Source organism: Corvus kubaryi, unplaced genomic scaffold, assembly GCF_017639235.1.
Source record: "Corvus kubaryi isolate FWS band 111438036 unplaced genomic scaffold, C.kubaryi_AGA036_p1.0 138, whole genome shotgun sequence".
Classification (NCBI taxonomy): domain Eukaryota; kingdom Metazoa; phylum Chordata; class Aves; order Passeriformes; family Corvidae; genus Corvus; species Corvus kubaryi.
Window position 1 is genome coordinate 9,508,672 of NW_024580672.1, and position 25,014 is coordinate 9,533,685.

General features: G+C 37.2%; 1 protein-coding gene across 1 annotated transcript in view; it reads right to left on the reverse strand.

Annotated features, from left to right (window-relative positions):
* Positions 1-5,525: 5,525 nt before the first annotated feature.
* LOC121660085 (adhesion G protein-coupled receptor A3-like) overlaps positions 5,526-25,014 on the reverse strand; it is a 263,515-nt gene continuing 244,026 nt past the window's right edge. Inside the window, exons 18-19 of the mRNA XM_042019066.1 lie at positions 13,277-13,372; positions 5,526-10,077 (exon numbers count right to left, since the gene is read on the reverse strand). Coding sequence (XP_041875000.1) covers positions 8,856-10,077; positions 13,277-13,372 — 1,318 coding nt within the window. The 3' untranslated portion in view covers positions 5,526-8,855. The remainder of the gene's footprint in view (positions 10,078-13,276; positions 13,373-25,014) is intronic.

Genomic DNA, 25,014 nt, shown 5'->3' on the forward strand with positions numbered 1-25,014 from the left:
CTCTCTCCACAACATGAACACATTACATGCCTTGAAGCATATTTCCAGTTTTCAGCTCATCTTTGAGACTACTGTCAAAATATCATCTAATCTTTTATCATCCTTCCTGAGTGACCATCACAACAGCAACAGGCTCGCCAGTGCAATCCTGTTCAATACATTCCTTTACTCATCCAGGGCTTGTGGTTACTCTTATGATCACATCATTTCAGCAGGCACTTGTGCTCCTTCAATTACCCATCACAACACCCTCCTCCCCTTTATACTCCATTTCTCCTTCATTTTCACCCACTTGTCCTCTGGATCCTTCCCTTTGGGAATGCATGCCAGGACATGTGACCCCATGCTATGACAGAAAGCCTCTATTTAATGAGGTCTGCAGTTTGTCAGTCTCCAGATTATCTTCTAAACCATATGCTGAGCCTTTGCTGTTCACTGTGCATTTAAGTCTAAGACCCGTGGAAACCAAAGGAAAGGTTCCTGCCTATAATTTCAACTCTACATCTGAACTGAAAAAAGTTTGACTAAGGACTGCATAAATTAAACATTTCCTCACATCCAGCAGTGATTACACAAGGAAGGAAAGCCTGTGCTGAGCTGTTCAAAATGCCTCTTTGTCAGTTTCTTTCATTGTTTCACTGATTTAAATTCAGAACTCCTATTTCCTACATAAGGTATTTTCTTCTTACTTTGTCTAAGTAAAAGGACTTTTGCTAAAGATTTTTTCATCCTACAGCTCCAGGGCCTTTGAAATCACAGCCTGTATGTTTTGTCTGTATCAGCAGTTTCCCCACATCAACCTACAATGAAATATGTAAGCCACTTATACCACAGACTGTTTAAGTTGCTCCAAATTTGATTGGCATATTCTGATCTTCCTGGCTTTTTTAAGCAAGTTGAACCTTAATAACACACTGAGAAGTTGAATGGGCTAATGAAGCAGATTGCATGATCTGAAATCATTCCCTTACAGATAAAGTTCAGAACTGCTGATAGTAAGAGGATTTTTTCTCACTTCCCATCACTGCTTTTCACTCCTGGTGTAGTGCTCAGTTATGGAGCTCTCTGGCTCTGTGTGATCTACATACTGAAGAGAAGTAGTATCTCAGTACAACACCGATGACTGACTTTTTGTGTAATAAAAAAAAAAAAAGAAGTAACTTTCCCTCTTTTCACTCCAATATTACAAAAACATTTTAAGTGTATGCCTACACTAAGTGGGTCCTTAATGTAGAACAGCCCGCCAGTGTATCAAAAGATGCAGAAAAGATTTCCATGGTACAACTGTGTACAACTTATTTTTATCCAGGGGAAAAGCACCGTGGGTGAAGTGTAGTTACTTTGAATGTACTGTAGCCCTTGACTGCATGTCACGTTGCTTGTGCTGTGCTGTCAGGTGGAACACAACATTGTTATAATGCTGGAATTAAGGCTTCCATACTGACTCAGAATGACTGGGGGTTTGTTTTGTTTGTTGCAGTACTTAAGCTATTCCCCTTATTATCCTAGAAGAGATTAGCTGGTCATTTAACTCCCTCCTCCCTGCTTTTTTGTTCCTCATATATAAGAACACAGAAAAAGTTTCAATACGTTTTATTTCAGATGGAGAGGAACCACCCCTCCATGCTGACGTTGCATTCTTATGTCATCTTGTCAAGGGGACTGGGACTTCCCAGCTTCTGGCTTGGGCAATGGGCTCAGGCTTAGCAAGGAAGCCTGAGTTTGAAGGAAAGAGACTTTCTTGGAGCTCACAGCAGAATGACCTTTGTATAATGACCTAAACCTGCACACCTCTCCCAGTGTGCAAGGTTAGCTGTTGGCTGGAGGAGGCCACTTAACACTGCCAGAGACAAAAGTGTGTCCATCCCTCAGCGGCCAAAGCTGGCACATCCTACAGGTTGGAGGGGCAGGGCATGTGATGCCCTTCTCAGCAGCCCCAGGGATCTACTCCATAGGAGGCTTTCCAGTACAGGCTCTGTTGCAGGGAAGATGGGATTTACAGGAAGCCCATTTGTCAACACAAATTATCATCAATAAGGTACGGGGCTCCCACAGACTGCAGAGTCAGGCAGGCACTTCCTGACTTCAGCCTGCCCCTTCTCCTGATAGCAGTGACAACACTTGGTACAATTATACAACTATTGAAGAAAACCCAATAAGAAGAAGCTCAAAGGGAAGTCCTTCAATCCACTTCTTCCATTCTAGTACTCAGCACAGGGAAGGTTAGAAAAGCAGAATTTGTGTTACTAGAAAGTTCCGACATCAAAATTCTTCTAAGAACCCCTTCTCTGAAAGTTCCAGGAGAAAAATAAAAACATGGAAAAAAGATAGAAAGGAAAGCTTACAGTGAACTGACTGGCTTAGCTCTAGATGTACACAAAAGCACACATTTAAAGAACACTAAATGTGCAGCATCAAAGCCAAAGTGTTAGAAAGCAGCATGAACTCAAATACTGAAAAACAACATCAAAAGACAGACTGAAGCTGTGAATGAAGGTTCCAAAGACAGCCTTAATTCTAACAGTTCCTCAGTTTGGTGTGTTTGACTTTCAGCTTCACTTGCACTGTTTGAAATCGGTTGTCTTTAGCTCCGGGATTTCAAAAGAAGACATTAAAAATACAGATATTCTGTCATGTGGGACATGAAATATCTGGTTAATCAACAGCTTTTAGCATCTGTGATTCAATACCCAGATTTCTGACACATTACTGGAATAGCTGACAGCACTAATACAGTCATTTTGTATGAGGACAACATTATAAGCGAATAGCCATTTTTCTAGTAGGTTTTCAGGTATTTACTGATGGCAGAGGAATCACAAAGCTTGGCTTTCACACCCAAACTGGAAAGACTCATGGACACAATTATTTCCTCCTCCTCTCCCCCATGATCAATTTGGTCCCAGTTTGTTTCCAGCCTCCAAGTTCCTCTTTTAAATTTTGCTCATTTCCTTTCCATTCCATTATTCCCCAAGTCATGTTGCAGCACCCTACTCACACCAACCTCTCTCCTTCTGATCAGCTTGCTCCATTCAACTCGATCCACTGCTAGAAGCTCATTCTCTTTTTGATTTCTTTTAGCCTAGCATCTGTCTCCCTCATACAAACCAGTCAGTTCCCTCCTTCATTCCATCACGGTGCCTGTGAAGGGGAGACAAGCTGGAGCATTTGGCAGAGAACATGAGAACCAAGCCCCACTGCTTTCAATCCTAATCCTAGCTCAGGGCAGCTGAAGTAAATAATTTATAGGGCTGGTCCTCTAGAGCCCCTAGGGCATGCAGCAGCAGCACAGGATCAGTGAGTGTGGTCCCAGTCGGGGCATACACATCCTAAGAAGGGACCCATTTCACAGTAATATATTGTGATATTTTTAGTGGCTAAATTATCTGTAGTGAACCACTTACTTTATAGAAACAGCAAGAGATGCCCTTTTCTTATAATAGCCATACTTCTCCAAGTTTTCAAATAATGGGCCTCGAAGATAGAACTATTATGGAATCACTGAAAGGTGTTATTGTGGACAGACATTCTTTCATCAAGCCTCTTTGCTGAAAACATTGCAGCTGCTTTGGCTGAACCCTGTAAAATCATCCATCTGAGGGCAGTAATTGCTGAGGGCATAAATCCAGCTAAATGGTTAACTTTCAGCTATGTTCTAATTAGTGGAGAACAAGGTCTTGCAGTGGAAAGAATCAGGGAATAAGTGACTGTAACTGCTTACAGCTCACTAACAAATGGGCTAACAAAAGAAAGTAGTGTGAGAAGAATATGAATAATGTGGTTTATTGCTTTCTCTTCTCCCAGAAATTCCCCCCAGTGCCAAAATAAGCTCCTCCTGGCTGCCTTCCTCAGGTGTTATTGAGTACCTTGGATACTCAATAAAATAAAGGAATGAATGAAAACATTGAGTATGCTGGAGAATCTTGCTTGGCAGTGTGCTGCAGGTTAAGGCAAACAGCTGGAGCAGAGTGATGGGCTGATGGGAACAGTCACTCATTTTGTTATTCAGACTGCAAGGCACTACACAATTCAAACAGATCAAAATGTAAAGAGACAGCAGTACCTATGGGGTATGCAGACACCATGTTTACAAAAACCCCCTTACCTTAGAGGCATGGCCAGCTGCACAACTTCAAGGCAGGATATTGTTTGAGGTTGAATTGCTCTGGAGTTTGCAAACCAAATTTCAACCCTCCCTGTAGAGAAGTGAGCCCTCTAATATTGTCCTGAATTCACTGACGCTTGCTTGTTTGGGTCCTGAAAAAACTCAGGTAAGGGAATAGGGATTCACTTGCACCTTCACAAACCCCCTAACTGGGAACAAAAAGCCACGGCTTATAGTCAAGGTAATTTGTAGAGCAAGTTTTCTTCTTAGCTATTCAATTGCTAATTAGAAAATAGTCAACTGGGCACAGCAAAAAAAACCCCAAAGAATGAAACCAAAAGCTCCCTTCATTGTAGAGTTAACTAAGCACGTAAAAGCTGCCTAGAGCACCAAGTTACTACTGAAATTGCTTAACTGAAGTCAGCCAGCCAGCCTTTAAATTCAGCCAATGCATTCTGATTGATCCAGCTGTGTTCTTCAGCTTCTTTCCAAATTGAAGGATGCTGCTACAGGAACTTGAATTCATGTTCTGGCAAGGAAGCTGCTGAGCTGCCAATGTCTTCATCAGCCTGACATTTCTTTTCATAGGCAACAAAAACTCAGTGGGAGTACAGGTGGTCTCCTTTTTCTTGTTTCCATGCAAAGTAGATCCTATCATAAAAAGGTTACCAGCCTGATCGTGATGACAATTTTCTTTTTCCTAAACAGTGAAATGTCAGATAACCTCTTCATTGTAAAAAAGCATATAATTTACAGTGGAAGCTACTTACAAATTTGTGGAGTTGAAATCAGCTTTGTAAACCTTAACAGTGTGTGCACAAGAGCAATTTCAGATCTTCAGGGACCCAGGACGGTTAGACCCACACATAACCAACCTGAAGCAGCTTTGTGACAGAGCATCCAAAGAGGTTTTCTCCCGCTTGGGCATCTCTGATTGTTAACTAGGTTGTGCTATTTCACTCATTTCAACTAACCAGGAATTTTAGGTCAACTGTCTAATTTTGCCTGGATTTGTTTGGATTTGTTAAATATCTGTAGGCAGTAAACTTACTAGGCAGGTACTTTAGAGAGATGGAGGAAGGAGGACTTAAAACTGCTTAAATCCACTTCCATTAAATTTATCTGCCTTCAACCCTTAGTGTTCAAGTGGAGGCTGCCCAATTGCCTATGTTGTCCATCAAAGGTGGCCTTGACTTTGCTTGAAGCACAGACTTTGCTTTGGTTCAGACACGAATGCTGTATAGCCCCAGTGAAGCTCCCGTGGTGGGTTAACATCTGGATACAGTGCTCACGGGGTAGCTGGCAGGCAGCTGTGTGGTGAAGGAAAACAGCTGTTTATGGCCACTGACAGCGACTGCTCAGTCACATTAGTGCAGACACAGTCAACAGACTTCTTGGGAACGACACATATGACCAGACATAATGTGCAAAAATGTATGCTTTATTTTTACACCCAAATTCATTATATGAGGCTGGGTAGGAATTCTTCCTGTAAACAGCCTATGAGACTTCAAACTCAGTCGTGATAGCTGGAATTTCTATATGCAGAGAACAACACTACAGCAAGAGCATATTTTTATCCTGGTAGCAGCTATTCAGATTTCTGTTGGTTGCATCATTCTCTGAAAATTATCTTTTTTTGGATGAAATTCCTCTTGCTTAATCTCGGACAGAAAGTGAACAGTAAAATCTGTTCAATCATTTTTTTGTCATCAATGAATCACCAAAACTAAAACTGATTTTAAAATATGTTACATGTGTCTGTAAGGAATTTACTAGGACAATACATCTCTTACACTCTGGTTATTTCATTGACTTTATTTTTATAGGGAAGAAAATCAGGTAAAGTAGTAATGGTTCACTGACTATAATTGACCAAAACCCCACAATAAATCAAAACCAGACTTCCAAAGCATTGAAATTATCTCATTTATCTTAAGGAAAAAAAATGTCAATAGCATAAAAAGTATTTTGGTCAAATTTGATGTTACAAAACATTCTTATATTTATTTAATATCATGTCTCCTCCTCTGTAGATATACTGTATATTTTCTGAAAAAATAATATGCAAACAGATTATTGCATAACACATCTCTTCCAAATTAGCCCAGAAATATTCACTAAATTAATTTTTAACACAATAAGAAAAGTGTTTTAATATTTTACGTTTGAATTCCAGAGAGTTTTATCATGTAAGATATTCTGTGGAAAGCAGCACCTATTTACTTTTTGTAAGCCATTATGAAGATGGAATTGGCCTCTCAGACAAAATAACAGAGGTGATTAAAACACAAGCTGAATAAAGGAGCTTACTGAGTGGATTCTTGCAGAGTGAGTATTTCATCTTGGCTCTGTGTGTGTGTGTGTGATATTTTGCATAATGGTCTAGAGACCTCCTACAATTTTACTGTTACAGAATACACATATACACAGTGCTGAGACAGAGAAGTGGATTTCACATTATGTCTAGGTTTATCTAGGGCTCACTGTCTATGTGGAATGAGTAAAAGTATTATTAAAAGAAAACAATTATGAAACAGAAAATATTTCAATATGCAAACAAAGAAAAATACTGTATTTTAGTTTAGAGACAGTTCAAGCATATACAGCATATACATAATAAAGCTCAGTGTTTTGTCTTTTTTTTTTTGTATTAGCTAAAGAAGCAGTCATGAAACTGTTGAATATTGGCTTAAAACTTGACAACCACCTAGTGCATTCTTCTTGCTCACCTTTTAAAAATACACAATCTGAGATGGATACATTGCACTGCTGGACTTTACAATATATATTTCAAATTTACAAAAATACAGAAAAACAAGATTTCTTGCACTCAGATACTGAGCATTAACCCTTTGAGTACTAATTCCCACCTGCAACACTGCAGAACACATTCATCTGACTTACATGTTTTTATAACATTCTAACAATTATAATTGTCATCTTTATGTACACTATTAGGAAATTTATTCCTACATTAAAAAAAAAAAGGTAGAGTCTAATAAACTGCTAATAACAGAAAAATATCGGGCTGAAGTATGTGAAGACTTCTGCCACTTATACACAGAGAATCACAGACTGATGATCTCTCAATGGAATTTTCTATTTCCTCTCTGCAGCAATTACATAAGTCTGTGTGAAGACATGACAGCGAACTTTCTTGTGTGGCCCTACAGAACTGTGCTTTTTCTCTCCTTTCTGGATGCACTGTTCACTTTCCACTGTAGACATTTTTCTCACAGCTCTATACTCCCATTCACTTTCTGAAATCTATTATTATTCTGCACCCTTCCTATTTGTAAAAAGCAGTTTTATTTCATGTAGGGATAAATCTGATGCAGTTCTGTACTGTGAGTTGATGCTTTGTGTCCAGATGTTCATGGAAACATGAAAAATCTTGCCAAGAGCCTTGTTAATAGAGAATGCTACTGACCCTGGAATGCCCTACAATTTAGCAGAAATCATGAACATAAAGAACTTCTCTGAAGGTCAAATTTGCATTAAAGGATTAAGACAATCTGAAATTTGCTAGGGGAGGAAATGGGTTTTCAGAAAGCAAGTGGTGAAATTAACAGATGGATTCTAAGAAGGTGTGTTTTCACAAAATTACTGAACTTCCTCTTTCCTGACAACTCTGGACTACATTGATCATGTAACTAAATAGACAATATCATATATACAGTATCTCTGAACTAGAATAAGCTACTTTAAGAAAATAACTGTAGTCCTCAAAGAGTTAATGGTAAAACTGCTCTACCTTAACAGATGTGGACAGGTTACTGTGGAACAGCTTACAGATTTGTTTAAAAGGCATACTTTACAAAGAAGTGGAAAACTTGTTGAGACAATTGCTATTACGCTGCACAGTGCCACGTACAATGAGTAGTGCATGCTCCGTAAAGACATTAGAGTGGACCCTTATCAAAGCTATCATATAACCTTATACAAAGGATTGTGCCACTTAAACTAGTGCAGAGTGATTTCTTTTCCTGTAGATTTATAATGCTCTAGATTAATATCAATAGGGTTTTTCACAGCCTTGTACAACACTTTTTTTTTGTTCTTTTTTTAACACATGTAACACTAGAAAACAGCAAATGGTATATCCTGACATATGTCATGCAAAATACAACCAATACAGCACCAAAGATGTAACAGAGACATTACCTAGCACTTCTCTCCAACAAGAAAAAGACAGAACAGGGACTGTACATTACATGACTTTACAGGCCATATGCTACAGAAGATTTTTAGAGGCAGTATCACTTTTGTATATCTAAAAAGCTGCAATTTTATAAAATCCTGTTTATCATTTCTACCATAGCCACTTCTGATTAAAATCCATGGCACAGTAATAATATTTTTCTACAAAAATAAATAAGTAAAAGTTTAAGATGCTGATATGTTTATAAAAAGTGTCTGAAATTATGACAGAAAAAAAGTGAAAACAATGAATGAAAATTATGTTTCTAAAGAAATATCATTCTGTATAACAAAAGGATATTGCCTCTCTTATTCAATTGTCTAGACTTCATTTTCTCATTATCTTTCAGAATAATTTTATAACTTTCTTTTAAAAATACCTTCACTTTAAAACTGTCACTATCCCTCTTTTTTGACTCTTATTAAGAAGATGAAAAGCCATACAATTTACTGATGGGCTACACAAACATATCATCATATTCATCTCAGAATAAAAACAAAGATAATGATGGTTTAGGGCAAAGAACATGTTATGATGGCCCACAAACTACACGGTAGTTTCATTTTTCCAAGGGCCAGTTTTGATATTTCCTGTACTATCTGAGCTGTATATCATGGCTTCATGCATGTTTCCCTTGAGAATTCCGTTGTGATTTGTTGTATTAAATGGCAATGACTGTGTCCGTGGGTGCATTTCAAAGTGAGCTGGATGGTGCACAGTGTCACTTTCTGGCATTTTACCACAACTATATATTACAGTACTTGCGTCGCTACTTTCGGGCTGGTTGACGGTAGGGTATGGATCACTTTTTGAGCAGCAGGCCCTCCTGTGACCTGACTGGCTCTCATGTGTGCTGTGGGGACTGTCTGTGTGGGAGCTGTGGATGCTGCCGTCAATGCTTGAGGGGATGTGATAGGCGTACTCTCTTTCCCCTGCAGACCTGTGCTGACTGAAGTAACGTGGCTTAGTTCTGCTTTTCAGACATCTATGAATGTGCATATTGGGTCTGAAGGTTCCCTCATTGTGGACATGAATGTGAGCCTCATCATCAAGCAGCTGATCACAGTGCATTTTTGCACAGCATGGTGTCACAGGTGACAGGCAGTTAACATGGTTCTGAACTGCTTGCAGGTTAGTGAGTTTGCAGTGGCTCGCTGCTGGGTGATTAAACACAGCTGACTTGTTGGGACACGGTGATTCCTGAAGACAAGGTGCATGAACTTGAGTGTCGCCATTGACGTTAACCTTTGGGCGCACGTTAACTTGCACAGAATAGGTGTTCCTTTTGGATGGGCAACAGGACCACCAGCAATGCCACACATCATCTCGCTTAGCACAGTGATGGATCAGGATGAAAAGCCCCAAGGTCACACAGAAGGCTCCATAAAGACAGCTAAATATCATATCCAAGAAATGACCTTGAGATACTGCAAGTGCTCCAAAGGTCCAAGTGGCAGTAAACAGGAACAAAGTGAATGCTGCGGCTCGAAGCTGAGCCTTAAATGAATGCTCATTTTCCAATAAGGAAGAAGAAATCATGGGGCAGGTTGCCTGGGGAACGGACACAGGGTCTGTAATATGACCATGGCCCACATCAGTACTTGGCATTCTCTGTGGATCTTCTGTCTTTTCCTTTAGCTCGTACTTGCGTTCAGGATGGCGCTTCAGTTGCACGTACGTGCAGAGAAAGTAAACACAGGTCACCAGCACAATGAATGCCACTGGCCCATAAAAAGCACCGAGACTGGGCTCCCAGGCCATCCAGCAACTGAAAACAACAAAAAGACAGAATCAAGAACATTTCAGAGACCACATTAGATGTGATGGACAGCTGACTGATCTCTGACTGATATGACACAACAATATCTCAGAAGTTCAAACTGTGGAGACAGGACGTGTGTCTTTAATATTAATTAAACTGAGGCATCGATTTCTAATTTTTAATAGAATAGAATAGATGGGATAATTTAGAGACTATTAAAACTGAAAATTTCCAAGAAATATAGGTCAGCTTAGACTCTGGAATTGCAGTGAAGTAAAAGACCATTTATGTCAACCCTTTTTTCTACTATTAAAAATGTCAGCACTAATACTTTGATTAAAAGCAAATGAGGCATAGTTTATACACTGTATGTGAGCAATAGAAATGTACAGATTTCAGATGTTTGTATCAATGAACATTGCAACAAATTCTTAAGGGTGAAGATTGTTCTTAGAGAATTTTCTTCTTGCCAGAGAACAGCCTGAGTACCAAGAGAGCCTGAAAAAAGACTTCCAGTTGAACTGTCACCACTTTTTGCAGTGAACAGACCTGAAAGATATATGCCATTTCTGAATTCTGCACTGTTTCTAGAGTTGCTGGGAGTTCATCCATGTCAGTTTGAATGTCCTCAGAAAAATTAAGGAAAGTGATGGTCTCTTTGTGATTATGCTACCTTGGTAGCATAATATCATTGTAGCATGATCATGGTTTGCTAGGCTTTAAATAATATAACCATAACTGTTTTAGAGCAGCTTAAATTAGCTCACAGGCCAGTATGAGTCTAAGAGGACTGTCTTAAGGACGAATGATCTGATCGAACAAACATGGGGGAAAAAACACTAATGAGATCCTAGATGGAAACTGGCAGAATATGGGTTAGAGGGAGAAGGAATATTTGCCTGGTTTTGACTCTTCTCTATGATCTGCTTTTAGCCATAGTGCGGACAGGGAACTGAGCTGGCAGTATAGCCTAGTACAGCTGCTATTATGTTCTTATATCCTAAATATTGCATGGATTTCTGGAAAGACGAATAAGTTACTTTATCTCTTGGACTTGGACAAGAAGTAATGGGCTTAAACTGCAGCAAGAAAGATCTAAATTAGATTTTTAAAAAAGTTTCTTAGCTGTTAGGACAATTAGGATAATAAGCTGTTGGAATGAAATGTGGTCTATCCATTACGGGAGCATTTAAAGTACCTCAGATAAATAAGTGTCAGGAATGGTTTGGATATAGCTAATTTCCCCCTGGGTCAGAAAGACAGACCAGGTGATCTGTCATTATGATTCCAGCTCTAAAAGTGACATGGTGTGACACTTCACATTCATTTAGGCATGTGTGATTAGTTGCAGTTTCTCCAGTTCCAGTGAGAAAACTTGTGATATCAGATTCTTGTCGATCCAGAAATTACCTACAAGTTACTATAAAAAGGGCAGAATGACTTTTTCTGCCAGGCTGAGAACCTCTCAGCTAAATAGAAACAGTCCCACTGGGTGTTTCAACAAGAAACTGCAGAGTAACGACTTTGAATTTTTGAAATCTGAACCTTAAACAAAAACATACACACATGTATTAATGAACTTAAAAACACTCCCAAGAGTATTTTTCATATACACTATATAAGTATATATAAAATACTTATATATTTTTTATATGAGTATAATTTGCTGTTAGGCAGGAGGAAAGATTCTCTGAAAGATATTTGTGAAAACATAGGTAAATTACCACCTATAGTTAATTGGATAAGCAGAGAACACAAAGCTATGTGGATACTTGAAATACATTTGAATGCTGTGTATTTGATGCAAAGTAGAGAGTGGAATGCTCCTGAGTGGAGCAGTCTCATGGGATGCTCTTATTTCAAGTAGAATCTCATCGTGGATCACTTACAAAATCTATTCTGTAAAAAAAGTTCAAGTTTGTGCATCTACATTTACCTTACTAATACCATAAAAAATGAATAAGGCACATAATTCACTATGCTGCCATTGAATTAGAAGCTGTCTTTTTACTCAGTCTTATAACCATTCCTCATCTGTCCCTTGTTTTCTGTGCACACTGTGGCACCAGGTATTGATTTGCTACATTAACATGATAAAAGAAGTATAATATCAGTAACTGCACCAAAATGAAAAATGTCTCATCTTTATGAACATAAATAACAGAGTTTTGTAAGACACTGTTGATTATAAACTTGCTGATTAATTGGATAACTTTGAATAAGTATATGAGTTGGGCCCTAGGCAGAGCAAACAGTTAGCCATGGTATGCACTGATTTCTTATTGGAATTTAAATTTCAATTACCTACAAAAATGTCTTTAAGGAGCCAGATGCTCACTCATGAACCATTCTCCTTGGTTGCCACTTTTCATGCCCAGAACATAACCAGTTTCAAATGTGCTACAATAGATGCTCAAAGCGTCTAACTAAGAGTGATGTCCTCTAGAGTATTAGTGCTGCCAGAGTAGTAAAATATCCATTAGTGTGCCAGTCACTGCCATGCTGATCTGTTACACACACTGTATTTAACTTTGCAGTCTAATTCACTTTCTGCTACGCTTTTATGGAAAGACTTATTGTACTTATGGATACCTCATGCTTCATGCCAAGAACTAATAATAATGTGATGCCTGAAGAGCTTGTGCAGTTCTACTGAACACCCACCTACACACAAGGACACAAGAGGATTATGTCAGGATTGCCAGATATTGTGACTGGAACATTTCCAGGTGGTGAAAATCCAAAATATTTGGGTTTTAATGAAGGGGCAGGAGTGGAGGAGGTGGGAAAGGGATTTTTGCTTGTCCTTTTCTTACATCACTATTTGTAAATTGCTCTAAGTCACATGAAGGATATTAAATCAAGGTAGATAATAAAATGAAAATATTTAATTAATCAATAGATGTATTAGATATGCTACTCATTAGGCATTTTTAATATCTTTCACTTATTCAGATGTAAATGAAGAGTAATTCTGTAAATGAAAGGTGATTGTATTGACAGTAATGGAGTCAAATTGGTGGAGGTGAAGCAGCAAGCTCCAGATTAAGACATTGCTCTTTCACAGCCAATATTTAATAAAATTTCATAACAAGTATCATCCCAAATTGCATGCCTGTACCCTTTATGAAGTCAGCTACATTTACTGGGATAAAAAAAATAGTATGTTTTCCTTAAAAGTTATATGATAGTAGTTCATACTTACTAGGGTGCATTGCCTTCAATCCCATAATTATTGATATTGGTTGCTGCTGTAATCCCACAGATAATGAACGGAACTCCACCACTAATCAGGTAAAATCTGTTGAGAAATAATAACTGATATTTTAATTTGCCTGACTTGTAGTTGAAAATACTTTTAAAATAATTGTACCTTCTTGAAGTATTTTGGGAATAAAATATTGCTGAAACATTAAACATGTCTCTAAAACCAGAAAAGCAAAGAATGAAGTATTGTCACAATAAGCACTGTGCTCTATGAAGCAAAGAGCAGAAAGCCTAATATTTAATATTTAATATTTATATGGACCCACTTTTAACAAACTCTTTACAATTTTAGCAAATGTAGCTACGAAGTAATATGAAAAACAAAACATTGTCTAATGACAGAACCTAAATCCTAAATAAAGTTATTCCCCTCACCTAGATACTTATATTTAATAGTTATTAAATATAATAGTTATTAATATGTATAGTTAAATATATATAATATAATAGTTATATTATACATAATATAACATAATAGTTATTAATATGTTAATAATAATAATAGTTATTAAATATGTAAGCATTATAAATTAAAAAAAATTCAGGCAAAGCAGCTTTATTCACTTTAACATAAAAATGTTCCCAGGGAAATTCAGTGAAATCACAGAAGCATTTTCATATCTCCCACATGATAAAAGAAAGGAAGCTCAGTTAGCCAAAGAGAAAAGGGGCAGTCCACTTGGTAAAACGTTTAGATTTATTTCTGCACAGGGAAAAATCTGAAGAAATTGGGAGGACTTTGCATATACCTCACTTTCTTCACTCTTTCAATACCCAGCCTTGCAAATGCATTAAAATGTGAGTGCTTCTAAGGCTTCAGCAAGATCTGAAAACTGTTAATCTTTCGGTAAAGACAGAAAACACAGAGCTTCACACCCCTTTAACAGGTTAAATGCCACTGAACTACTTGGAGGCAGCAGTCATTACAATGTAGGATCATTAGGCTACCTTAAAGTCCCAGGGGATCTCACAGAATTTGGCATCCTTCATGCCTGTGTCCAAATTCAGCAAAATGAACCACCATCACGTTTTCCATTTATATAAGCAAAACACAAAATCATGCCTGGAGCACAGCACTGCCACCACTGTGGTCTCTGAGGTGGAGAGCATCTGCCCCCATTCCTGCAGCTGGAAGCTGCTCAGTGGCAAAAGGGAAAATGTTCCACTGCACCTAGAAGCGCAGATGGTTCTCTGAAATCCTGACTCATTTCCTGGCTTAACCAATGCTCCTCTGTTGGCAGACAAAATTAATTTCTTTTCAAGCCTCTTCTTTGATGTGGATACAGTATGCAGGGATACAGACACTTCCGAGTCACTGCTGCTATGTTGTCCCTCAGGTCTAAGAGGAACCTGGTAATGTGTGGGACACATTCACAATCTATCCACTTGTTTCCTATAATGTATTATAAATATTAGGAAATTTCACAGTCATTGCAAGGTAGGATTTTTTACACAGAGTAATAGTAAGTAAGATTAAATAAATCAGCATTTAATTCAAGCCCAGAATTAGGGTTAGAATTTCTTAACCTCTTTTCCCACCTCCTTCCAAAGCAGAATTATGGGTCATAACATAAATTTCATGTTAGTATTTACAGTCAATCTTTGTCCTAATGGTCTAAACTGTAAACAGATCAGAGAAAATCATATTTTGCATTCATCAGGAAGCCCTTCAGATTTTATAAATTCAAAGTCACTGAGTATATGTTTTTTCTTCAACTTGGCTTATTCTGAAGATCTCAACAAACTCCAATGAACAAGCTGCCTGCCTACAAAATCCATTCATTCACTGCACTTTAATGATTGTAAATACCTTCTGACATGAGCATGTTGAATAAGCTACTTTAATAGCTTATTATTATTTTTAAAAAAGACCTTTTCAATGGCATTTTTGAAATTCAGGAAATTACTAGGGTACAGCAATGAGGCACAGAAAAGTGAATCTCAAATTACGTAAGAAATAGTAAGGAGCAGAAAAAATAGGAACACAGAAGCGAGTACAGGAAACTGCATTTCTAACTCATCTGAAGTGATTACACCATAGAATTTACCTAAAATGCAACCTGTAATTTCATTTTTTGCAGTGCCACCACTTTTTACAGATTGGATACATACATATAAATCAATTCTTATCTAAAGTTTCAGACAAACCAGTATTTGTGCGTTAGATAATCTACTTCACAGCTCACACTTTAAGCAGGCTGCTGAACACAACAGCAGCAACAGATGTTCTGGAAGCACTTAGTTACACAGTGCTGCAGAAATGTGGCACAATCTGGCCAAATTCCTGTTGTGGCTCAGGGCTAAGGGCAAGAAAATACATTCTAGAAATGACACAAGGTGAAGTCAAATGTTTCAGTGTACCTGAGGTGCACTGTACTGATATCCAGCACATCACACTGCCTCACTGGGGGGGGGGAGGGGGAAAAAAAGAAAACAGCAAATAGAAATGATGATGTATACAAATGATTCTGCATTGGTGGGTTCAGGATTCTTGAAGCTGTTGAATAGAAGAAAAGTCAGCAAGAGAGGAATAGGATTAAAATAGACCAAACAGAAAACACAATCAAAGATAAAGAAATTAATTGTAAGAGCAGAAGTGCATACTCTTGTCCATTTTTGTGAGCTCATGGACACCTTAAACAGTATATAAACAAGAAAAGACCATATTGCAAAGTCACCAAAGAAAAGACACACTGATCAAAAGGTTTCATATACATGTTAGTTGTGAGGAAGTACACTTGAAATGAATAAATTTAGACCAGTCTTTTCAAACATTACTTTTAATGCAATCATTAGTTGTTACCAATTTCTTCTTTTCATGCAGATCAGATAATAGGGCAAATAATTCTAAAGAAAAAGCTGCAGTAGAATATGGCATAAATAAAAAGTGACAAAACATAGATAATAAATAGCTATTCTTCATACTTCTAGAAAACCTTTATCTAAGAGAATCAAAGGGTTGTTAACATTAATTAATTTAGCCCTACAGCCCCCTCTGTGGTCAATAAACAATGGTGTCCCTGTTGTACAGATGAGAAAACAAGGAGAGATTAGGTGTTGAAGGCCATGCAGAAAATGAAATTCCTTAACTCCCATCCTATGTTTACACACAAGGCACCTGTCTGTTACTGTACATGAAGGGACTGGGCAAATCATGGCATCTAGGATTTTGTCTCCAAGCCCAAGAAACCCAATTACCCCTCTCTCAGTTCAAGCAGGGGCAAGAAGAACACAGTGTTATCTGAATGAACCTCTGATTAGGGTGATGCCTTCCAAGTATTCACTAAGCCTTGCCAATGCCTGACTTTTGGAGAAGCCTGTGTGTGCTATTTGCCGTGCAGCCCTAATACCACCATTCACTTTGGTATAGCCCCACCTGAGCTTGTTCACAGAACAGGTTTTCCAGCCCAGTTAAAGTGGTCCAAGTGTAAGGGTTTTAACTGGAGAGATGCTGGGTTCTGCTTCTTATGCTGCTGCACCCAACTTTTGGTCTCTTTCAGCCATACAAAAGGAAAAAAAGCAAGGGGTGATGCTCCTGTCCAGTAAGCTTGTTCACAGTATAAAGCAGTAACAAAGCTGTACCAGAAGTGTAGACTTGTAGACTAAGAAAATACATGCTTTTCAACCATCTTTGTCCCTCACCCCAAGAATATTTTCTTATTTAAAAAAAAAAAAATTCCATCTTTTTCCTATAATGTTTGCCTACCTTTTGTTTACTATTTCCTCTTATGACTGTCTTACAGTTTTAACACTTTAAAGGTCTGTATCCTTTAGTTCAGTAACCAGCTTTTGTCTTCAAATTACCTTTTCTACTTCTGAGCTAATTTTCTAATTTTTCTCATTACCAGTGGACTGTCTCCTCTTCAAAAAAGAACACGCAGTAACCCAGAGCCAATATCATCTGCTTGTGTTACTCTTCTACCATTCAAGAATACAGACAGTGATACTCAGGCTACCAGTAAGGGAACCCCATATGCAGCAGTAAGAAGAGTGATGTGACTGTTAAGATGAAGGCAGACAACACAGAGAGATTGGCTGTAGTTGTGATAGCCATGCATGCAAATCCTTAAAGACTAGGAAACCCCAGGGAGAAAACAAAAATTTATTTTCCAGCTAAAATTTTATCTTGATAAGCAGTTAACTTACATAATATTTTCAAACTGTTTTACGGGGAAAACTATAAACTATCTGTGGGATGATTTGGGGCTTTGAAGCAAGTGCCAAGCCATTGCTCCAACAGCCCTTGGGAAGAGGTTTTCAAATTTGTACATTGTTGTTGCTGGCCACCCAGGGACATTCTGATGATTCCTAGCAGGCTTTTACATCAGCATACATTTATTTACTGAAGCTCATTCTATCACATCTTCACTAACATTGTTATCCAAGCTAATTAGATTAAAACTAGCCTGGTAGGCCTCAGCAGGGTGCACTCGGACCTCTCGCTGCAGTGCAGCAACACCTTCGGCCTGAAAACCAGGCTGTGCAGACATGAGCAAATGATGGGCAGTAAGCTGAAGGGGAGGAATCACATTCCTTGAACATTACAGGGAACCCCTAAGTTTCCGCTGCAGAGACTGCCTGAGACCAGCAAGTACAATATTTTTTATTGCATGCACTGACATAAACACCCCCCCAACAGAGCAGCAGACACTGCCTGGGGTGATGCCCCTCTGTTGACATCCTGCCTTACTGTTTTTCAGCTTCCTTTCGGCAAGAACTCCTCTTGTAAGGCGAACTCTACCACAAAATACTGGGAGCTACACAGCCAATCTGATAGAAACAGGATAATGTCAGCAAGAATGACTGCAATAGCCTGCAGGCAGCATCCATACTGATAACTTAACATACAGTATATTCTGCTAAGTTTATTTCCATAAATGTTACTCAGTAAGTCAGCAAGTAAAAGGAGAGTTCTACCCAGTGATGAATTTCTTGCTTGAGTGTCTGGCTATTCTCTAGCCCAATTTTTTCCAGATTAAGAACCTTGACTCTGAATTTTTCCAAAAAAGGACCAGACCTTGGCTTTAGAGGTGTAATGCAAGACTGACTATAAGGGTTTTTTCAGCAGATGTTGGCAAAATGGCAATGTAGCAGGAAGTGATCTTAAAGCTTCAAATAGTCTTTATTGCAGATATTACTTGATTAAAATGTACATATATTTAACTTTATTCCTCTCTGCATGCGCAAATCTAGAAAGGTACATGTTAAATATATATGAAGATACCACCGAAGCATTAATTTATTTTATTTTCTGCCTGCAGTACAAAAAAAAAAAAAAAAATCAGTTTAGCTTTACTTATGTTTAGGGCACAGTTCATATAAGAAGAGACATCAATCTACTAGCCACCTGCAAAATAAACATCAAAATAAAAGAAGGGTCACAGCAAGACGACTTTCCCTTTTCTTTTTCCTTGAGCTGGGATTTGATTTAACATCTTTGTAAAATGTAATCCATATAGAAAATGGTCATTAAGTTCTGAGCTAACCAGATGCCACAGTTCAAGTATCCAGGAGGCAGGCAGAGAGAAGTAGCTGCTCTGTAGAAAGCTGAATTTGTGAGCCTGATTTTCAAATTATTCTTCCTGAATTTTTCATGCATCACATCATTTTGTGATCCTTTTTCCTGGGAATTTTGATAAATTAAATAAAAATAAGGCTTTGTAGAAATCATGGGATTTTGAGAATATACTTTTCCTTTATGAAAAAACCCCAACAATTTAAAATCCTATTCCCAGATAGTCTTGACTTACAAACAAATTTACAAATACCATGCTTGTTTCTCTTAACGACCTCTTTGAAGAGAAATAACCTATATTTCCTTCAGAACTTTTCTCCTGTCTGCAAAGGACATCTAAATATGGAAAATACAGATAAAAAAAAAGACAAAGAATCAACTAATAATGCTAAAATAAGCTTTAATTTTGTGAGTCAGGCTTTAAACGGTACATAATAGCAGAAGTAAGGGTTGTGTGAAAACCCTATTTATCACCTTTTATGTGCCAATATTGTTATTCTCTTTAACTGCCTATTCACAGTCCACTGGTTTTTTTTCCAGAAGACCTTTCACTCATTCAGCACAGAAGAAACAAAGGTCACTGTACAGGTAGTTATTAATTTAATTTTTATATACCCCTTCTTTCTAGATCTTAATGCAACTTAAGAGCTTTGCAAACATTAATTAATTAATCGTCATAATGTCCTTGTGAGAATATGTATAATCTTTTCCATTTAGAGCCAGACACTAAATTGCAGAAAGATGAATTAAAAAAATTGATTAAGAAAAGTCTCCGCAGATTTGTTTGCTCAGCTTAAGATGTCCAGGCCTCTATCTGACAAAACTAGTCTCTGGTTTTTTATTAAAACTGGCCATGAGAAAGGATTTTAAATACTCTTCTTCATCTGTCCTTAAAGAGTCATGGGAACCTGGGCAACAAAGTGGGACAATGTTAGTCAGTGTCAGAAGATCTGAAACCTCACCTATCAAATGGCTGCAAACCCCTTTGCTTCTCTCCTGTGAGCCCAGTGCACTGAATATTCACTCTGTGTCTCTGCCTTCCACCCACGGCAGATGATGTCTCAAGCACTGCCAGGCAGGGTGAGAGGCCCTGCTAGTGGAGGCAGCACTGAAGTGATTTATATTCACCCTCCTTGGTTAACACCCTTCATGGTGTATGCAGCCACTAGGTCTTAACTGGAATTTTGCAGATGAAAAGGAATTTACAGGTTGATAGTACAGCTGCAGTTTGCTTTACCAGGACCATGGGAGACAGTCTAAGCCAGCAGAGAGGACAGAAAAATAAAAATGCATGTAACAAAAAGATAAAAAATTAATTCAGGAGCTCACAAAAAATGTTCAGAGAAAATTTAGAAGAAAGAGAAAGGAGATTCATTTGCATAGGGATAACTGTATTGTCTCTTGGTGAGCTAGACTAATTGAAGAGCTATTGTATCTAAGAAGCAAGAGACACCTTTTTTTCTGTACTTTATTGGAGAATGCCTTGGGGGCTGCTGGAAATCAAAGACAGAGATGATTCTTACAGTGTATTCCATGCTGCAGTTTAGCTCTGCTGACTTCTATTCCTGCTTAATTTAATGAATAAATAACTTAAGTCAGGGTAAGTAGGAATCCATGCTGAATGCACTTCTGAAGGAAAGAAGTAAGTAAAATATTAAGAATCATGTTGATGAGAAAGAAAATATATTTTTTAGTATTTCTTACAGATTCTTTATTTGAAAAAGTTCAAAAATATGATGCTTATAGAGAGAAAACTGTTTATGGTAATGCTTGGAGAGAAGTAATGGGAGGAGAAATAATACTCATGCTTTGAGTATTCTTTATTTGCACCATCATTCTATCCCTAGAAAACACAAAAAGCCCTTTCAATTCTGTTTCCACAGTTAATTTCTAGCAGTAAAATGGCTGATACTCTTGTTTGGAGGTATTCATTGCTACCTCATTTTTCCAGCCATTTGACTACTCTGGCGTAGAGCTGTTAGCTGAAATCATTTTGCAGTTCCAGTCTACTGAATCAAACACAACTGCTTCACCGAGCGTTGCAGTACACCTCTAGAAAGTCAATTACCATCAGGATGTCCTTCTGCCTTTCAAAGGGGAGAAAAGAACCATTAACTATCAACCCTCATCAAGACAAGAAATTTTGATAGCAGCCTATATGTGACAGTGGCATTTTATATAATACGAAAATGAAAAGTAAAGCATGTAAAGATAATAATTGCTGTACTCCTATATTGTCACGTATTTAATACTCAGTTCACTTTATATTAGTATCAATGTCCTGTGACTGTCAGTAGAACCACTTTGCATTTTAAACAGAAAATATGGATTTCTTTGGTTTTACTTGAGGTGACATTCATTAAGGCTGCCAAAGGAACCAAATGAAATGACTAACAGGAGGACATATATTTTAATTTGGTTTGACTGTGAAAGTCACTGACAGGGGGTTCTGGTCTATGTTCTCCTATGGCTAAATTTTTAAATCGTATTTTTAAAAAGGAATTTATGTTAAGCCCGTATTTTATTATGACAGTCACTGACATAACTTCCTGAATATCCCTGTGTTTCATGCATTGTTGAGTTTTTGACACTTGCTTTTTAGGCAACTTTTTTTTCTCAAGAAGAATGTTATTTCTTCCACAGTAATTTAAAAAAATTTAAGCAGACCATTCAAGTCCTTGTTTTGTAGTTCTGTAATTTTTAGATCACCTGAAAATACACTATTTTTAACTTTCACAGAACGAGAACCTTTGAGAGTTGATTCAGAGGTTATTTATTCACTACTTGATGTATTTTTGGATTTCAGTATGAAGTATAATTGTTGTATTAAAAAAAAGATATTCAGAAGCATTAATTTTTATCATGAGCTATACTGACAAGTTAGAGCTAAATAATTTCAACTGCATGAGATTCACAGGTAACATAGGAGTAATACTCTTAGTTTTATTTTCTGTTAAGCTCTTTCACTGTACACGCAGAGAATGAGTCAGAAAATATTAATGACCAAGCCATCAATGTCATGAAGTTGGGGACTTTACTGGTAGATCCAGGTGCCTTGTTCTTAGATTTTCTCAGCTAAGCATTTAAGACAGATGTGTGCAAACAGACAATGAAAAGAGAATACAGGAACTCCTGGGAAATAGCTCTAGAGAGATTACTCTAATTCTATTCTTTTAAATTCATGTATTCTTTTTCTCTTATATAAGTCAATGATCTTATATGAAGGGCGAGATCTTTGCCCACAGTCCCAGAGGGAGCTAAAATTGTTTAGAAGAAAGTGAAAAATACAAGAAACACTTCAAGGATGTGCATTTCCAAAGAAACTACATTGTTAATTTGCACATTTTTGGCAAGCCTTGTATCTTTTGATGCAAAATTAAGCCCCTTCCAGTTCCAGAGGGCAGGTGAGAAAGAATCTTAGCTTTTTATACTGAACTTTTATGTGGGCACGAGAAGAACTGAAATCTGATTTCCTACAAATTTTACAATTGTCTTTGGTGTCTAAAAAGTTACAAGGCCCCTTGGAGATCTTTCCCATAGTTATGCCATCTCTCTGTAACTTCAGCCTTCCCTTATGTCGAGGTATTTATCTTTGTTATTCACCTGCCCAGCCAGTCATGTGGAACCCAGAGAAGTTTAATGATCTCTATCGATCTCAGACCAGCTATAGCCAAGTTATTAGACATGAAAAGTCTCAATGACAGACATCCCTAAACAAACTATTTCTTTAAGGAGATCAAAATATAAATAAGAATAGATTTCCATTTTTCCATTACAGATAATTATTGGCAAAATGTGAACATTTGAACTTTAATGGTTCAAAGCTCAGCAAATAGGAATCTTAAATTCAGTGTTTTCACAAATATCATGCTTTTCTGCATTAATACCACAATTTTTCCTTTAGTTTATTGATTCCTAAATGATGAATGTTAGTGTTACTACTTACAGAGAGAATATAGTAGTGAGAAAGCTAAAAAGCATATTTATCTCTTCAGCTGGCTCTGAAACGTTTCAAGCATTTTTACAGCCTGTTTGACTGATACAGGCCATTAAAGTAATCAGTTTAGGAAATTTAATGTTGTCCATGAAATCTGCCGTTTCTGAAAAAAAAACCCAAACTGACTGTCTTCAGTGAAAATGAAAGTTACAGCTTCAGACATAATTGTATGTAAAACAGCTGAATGCATCAGCTGCTTTCTCTCACATAGCAGTGACTGGGTTTTTACTGTTTGAGTCTTCTCAGACAGACTTTAAAATGATGCATGTTATGGCCACCATGCAATATACATATTTTTAATATTGATATGTTGATATTTGATAGGTTGATATGTATGTCCTCATAAAGTGTTTTCTTATGAAGTTTACAAAACAGTGGTAAATTTCATCTCTCTAGATTTGTCCAGCATATCCTATGCATATACTTAAATGATACCCATACACCATACTCAAGACATATTTATACTATCTATGTATAGAATATACATGAAGGTATCTCTATTGGCTTTTAAATATTAATACTTCAAAGTATTAAAGCATTCTTACTGTTTGTGAGAATTTTACTAATAAGGTAATAAATAAATGCCTCATCTTCAAAGTATTGTTAATGATTAGGTGCTACATCCCCAAATTTAAACATTCAGTGTTTCAAGCTTCTGTATCTCTGGGTTTACAATTATGTGCTAATCACAATTTACTGCTACCTTCCATTTATTTAGGTAATTGGGTTTATTTTCAACTGCATGAATCTAAAATCTAATCACACAGCTATAGCAAGATGTATCCTCAGGCAAACTGAAAGGACAAACAGTCTTGTTTAAGACATGAAGAAACCACATACTAAATAAAAATAGTATCATTTTGATTATTAAATCTTCCTGGTCTATGAGAAGTGTTCAGTCACAAACCCAGAGGGCCATTTAAAATTGAAAAGCATTTACGCAGAAGATCCATGGAAACCACAACACCCTTTCAGTTGAATCTTTTCAGCTACCAAGCTTTCAGCTCTCAAACCCACATTTTTAGAGAAGAGATCAAACAGTTTCCCAAAAGGAATTTTTTCTGACATGAAAAGCATACACACAGGTTTTGAATTCCTCTAAAGGCCTCTGTGGTAAAGGAAGGGACTCTGTCTTTTAATTTGGTACCCATTTTAAAATATTTTGATTTTTTTTTAATAGTTCTAGTAGTTTTAGGCTTTGCCACAGGTCATGAGTTGAGGAGGGAGCATTTCTTAAAGTTAAGAAAAAGTAGTAAGTACCCTTAGATGTCAGACACGACGTTCATGCACACTGATGCTGCTTTCGATCATACAGAAAACCATCTGGAAACAGTCAGGTAAAGCCAAGACAAGGCACAGATGTTAAAATCCTAAAATACAACCTCAGCGCTTTGACATATAGATACTGAAGGCACTACATTTTTTCTTTATTTACCAAGGCTGCACAATGAAAAATTGAAAATAAAGTATTATGTATAAGGTGCCTGTATAAGTTAAATATGTGCCTTTTTGGTTTTTTTTTGGTTTTGGTTTTTTTTTTTTGTTTGTTTGTTTTTTGTTTGTTTTTGTTTGTTTTTTTTTTTAATTTCTACCCTCATATTGTCTTTGTTCACAAATACTTGCTGAGAAAAAAAAAAAAATCTCAGTCCTTATATAGAGCAGCAGGACAGCAGAATGCTTCCCTCAACAATCAAATTGCAGACCACAAAGACTAGAGTTACTGAAAATTCATGCACCAGATATCTAAAATGTGAAGCTGCAAAATATGGGTCAGGTAAAAAATTTAAAATATCAAGATAAAACATTTCAATTTTTTTCTATCAGAATTTTTTCTGCATCTCTCTTACAGAATCACTTCTAAATCTTAAGTTTATTTTCCTTCTCAGAATAAGAAGAAATAGCAAAACAGTTGTCATCTTCCATGAATGACAATCCAGTTTTACAGCTGACAACATCTGGAACATGCAACTACACTGTACACAACCACTACTTACACCTTAATGAACTAATACAAAAAGAAAACAGCAGAAATCCAAAATCTATTAATTTCATTAACCATGAATAACTCCTCTCCTTGAATTTTTCTGGTGGTATTACAACATTTTTGAGCATATTTATTACCTCCTTTCTTTTTTTCCCTCAGGAATCCTTAGCAATGACTTAG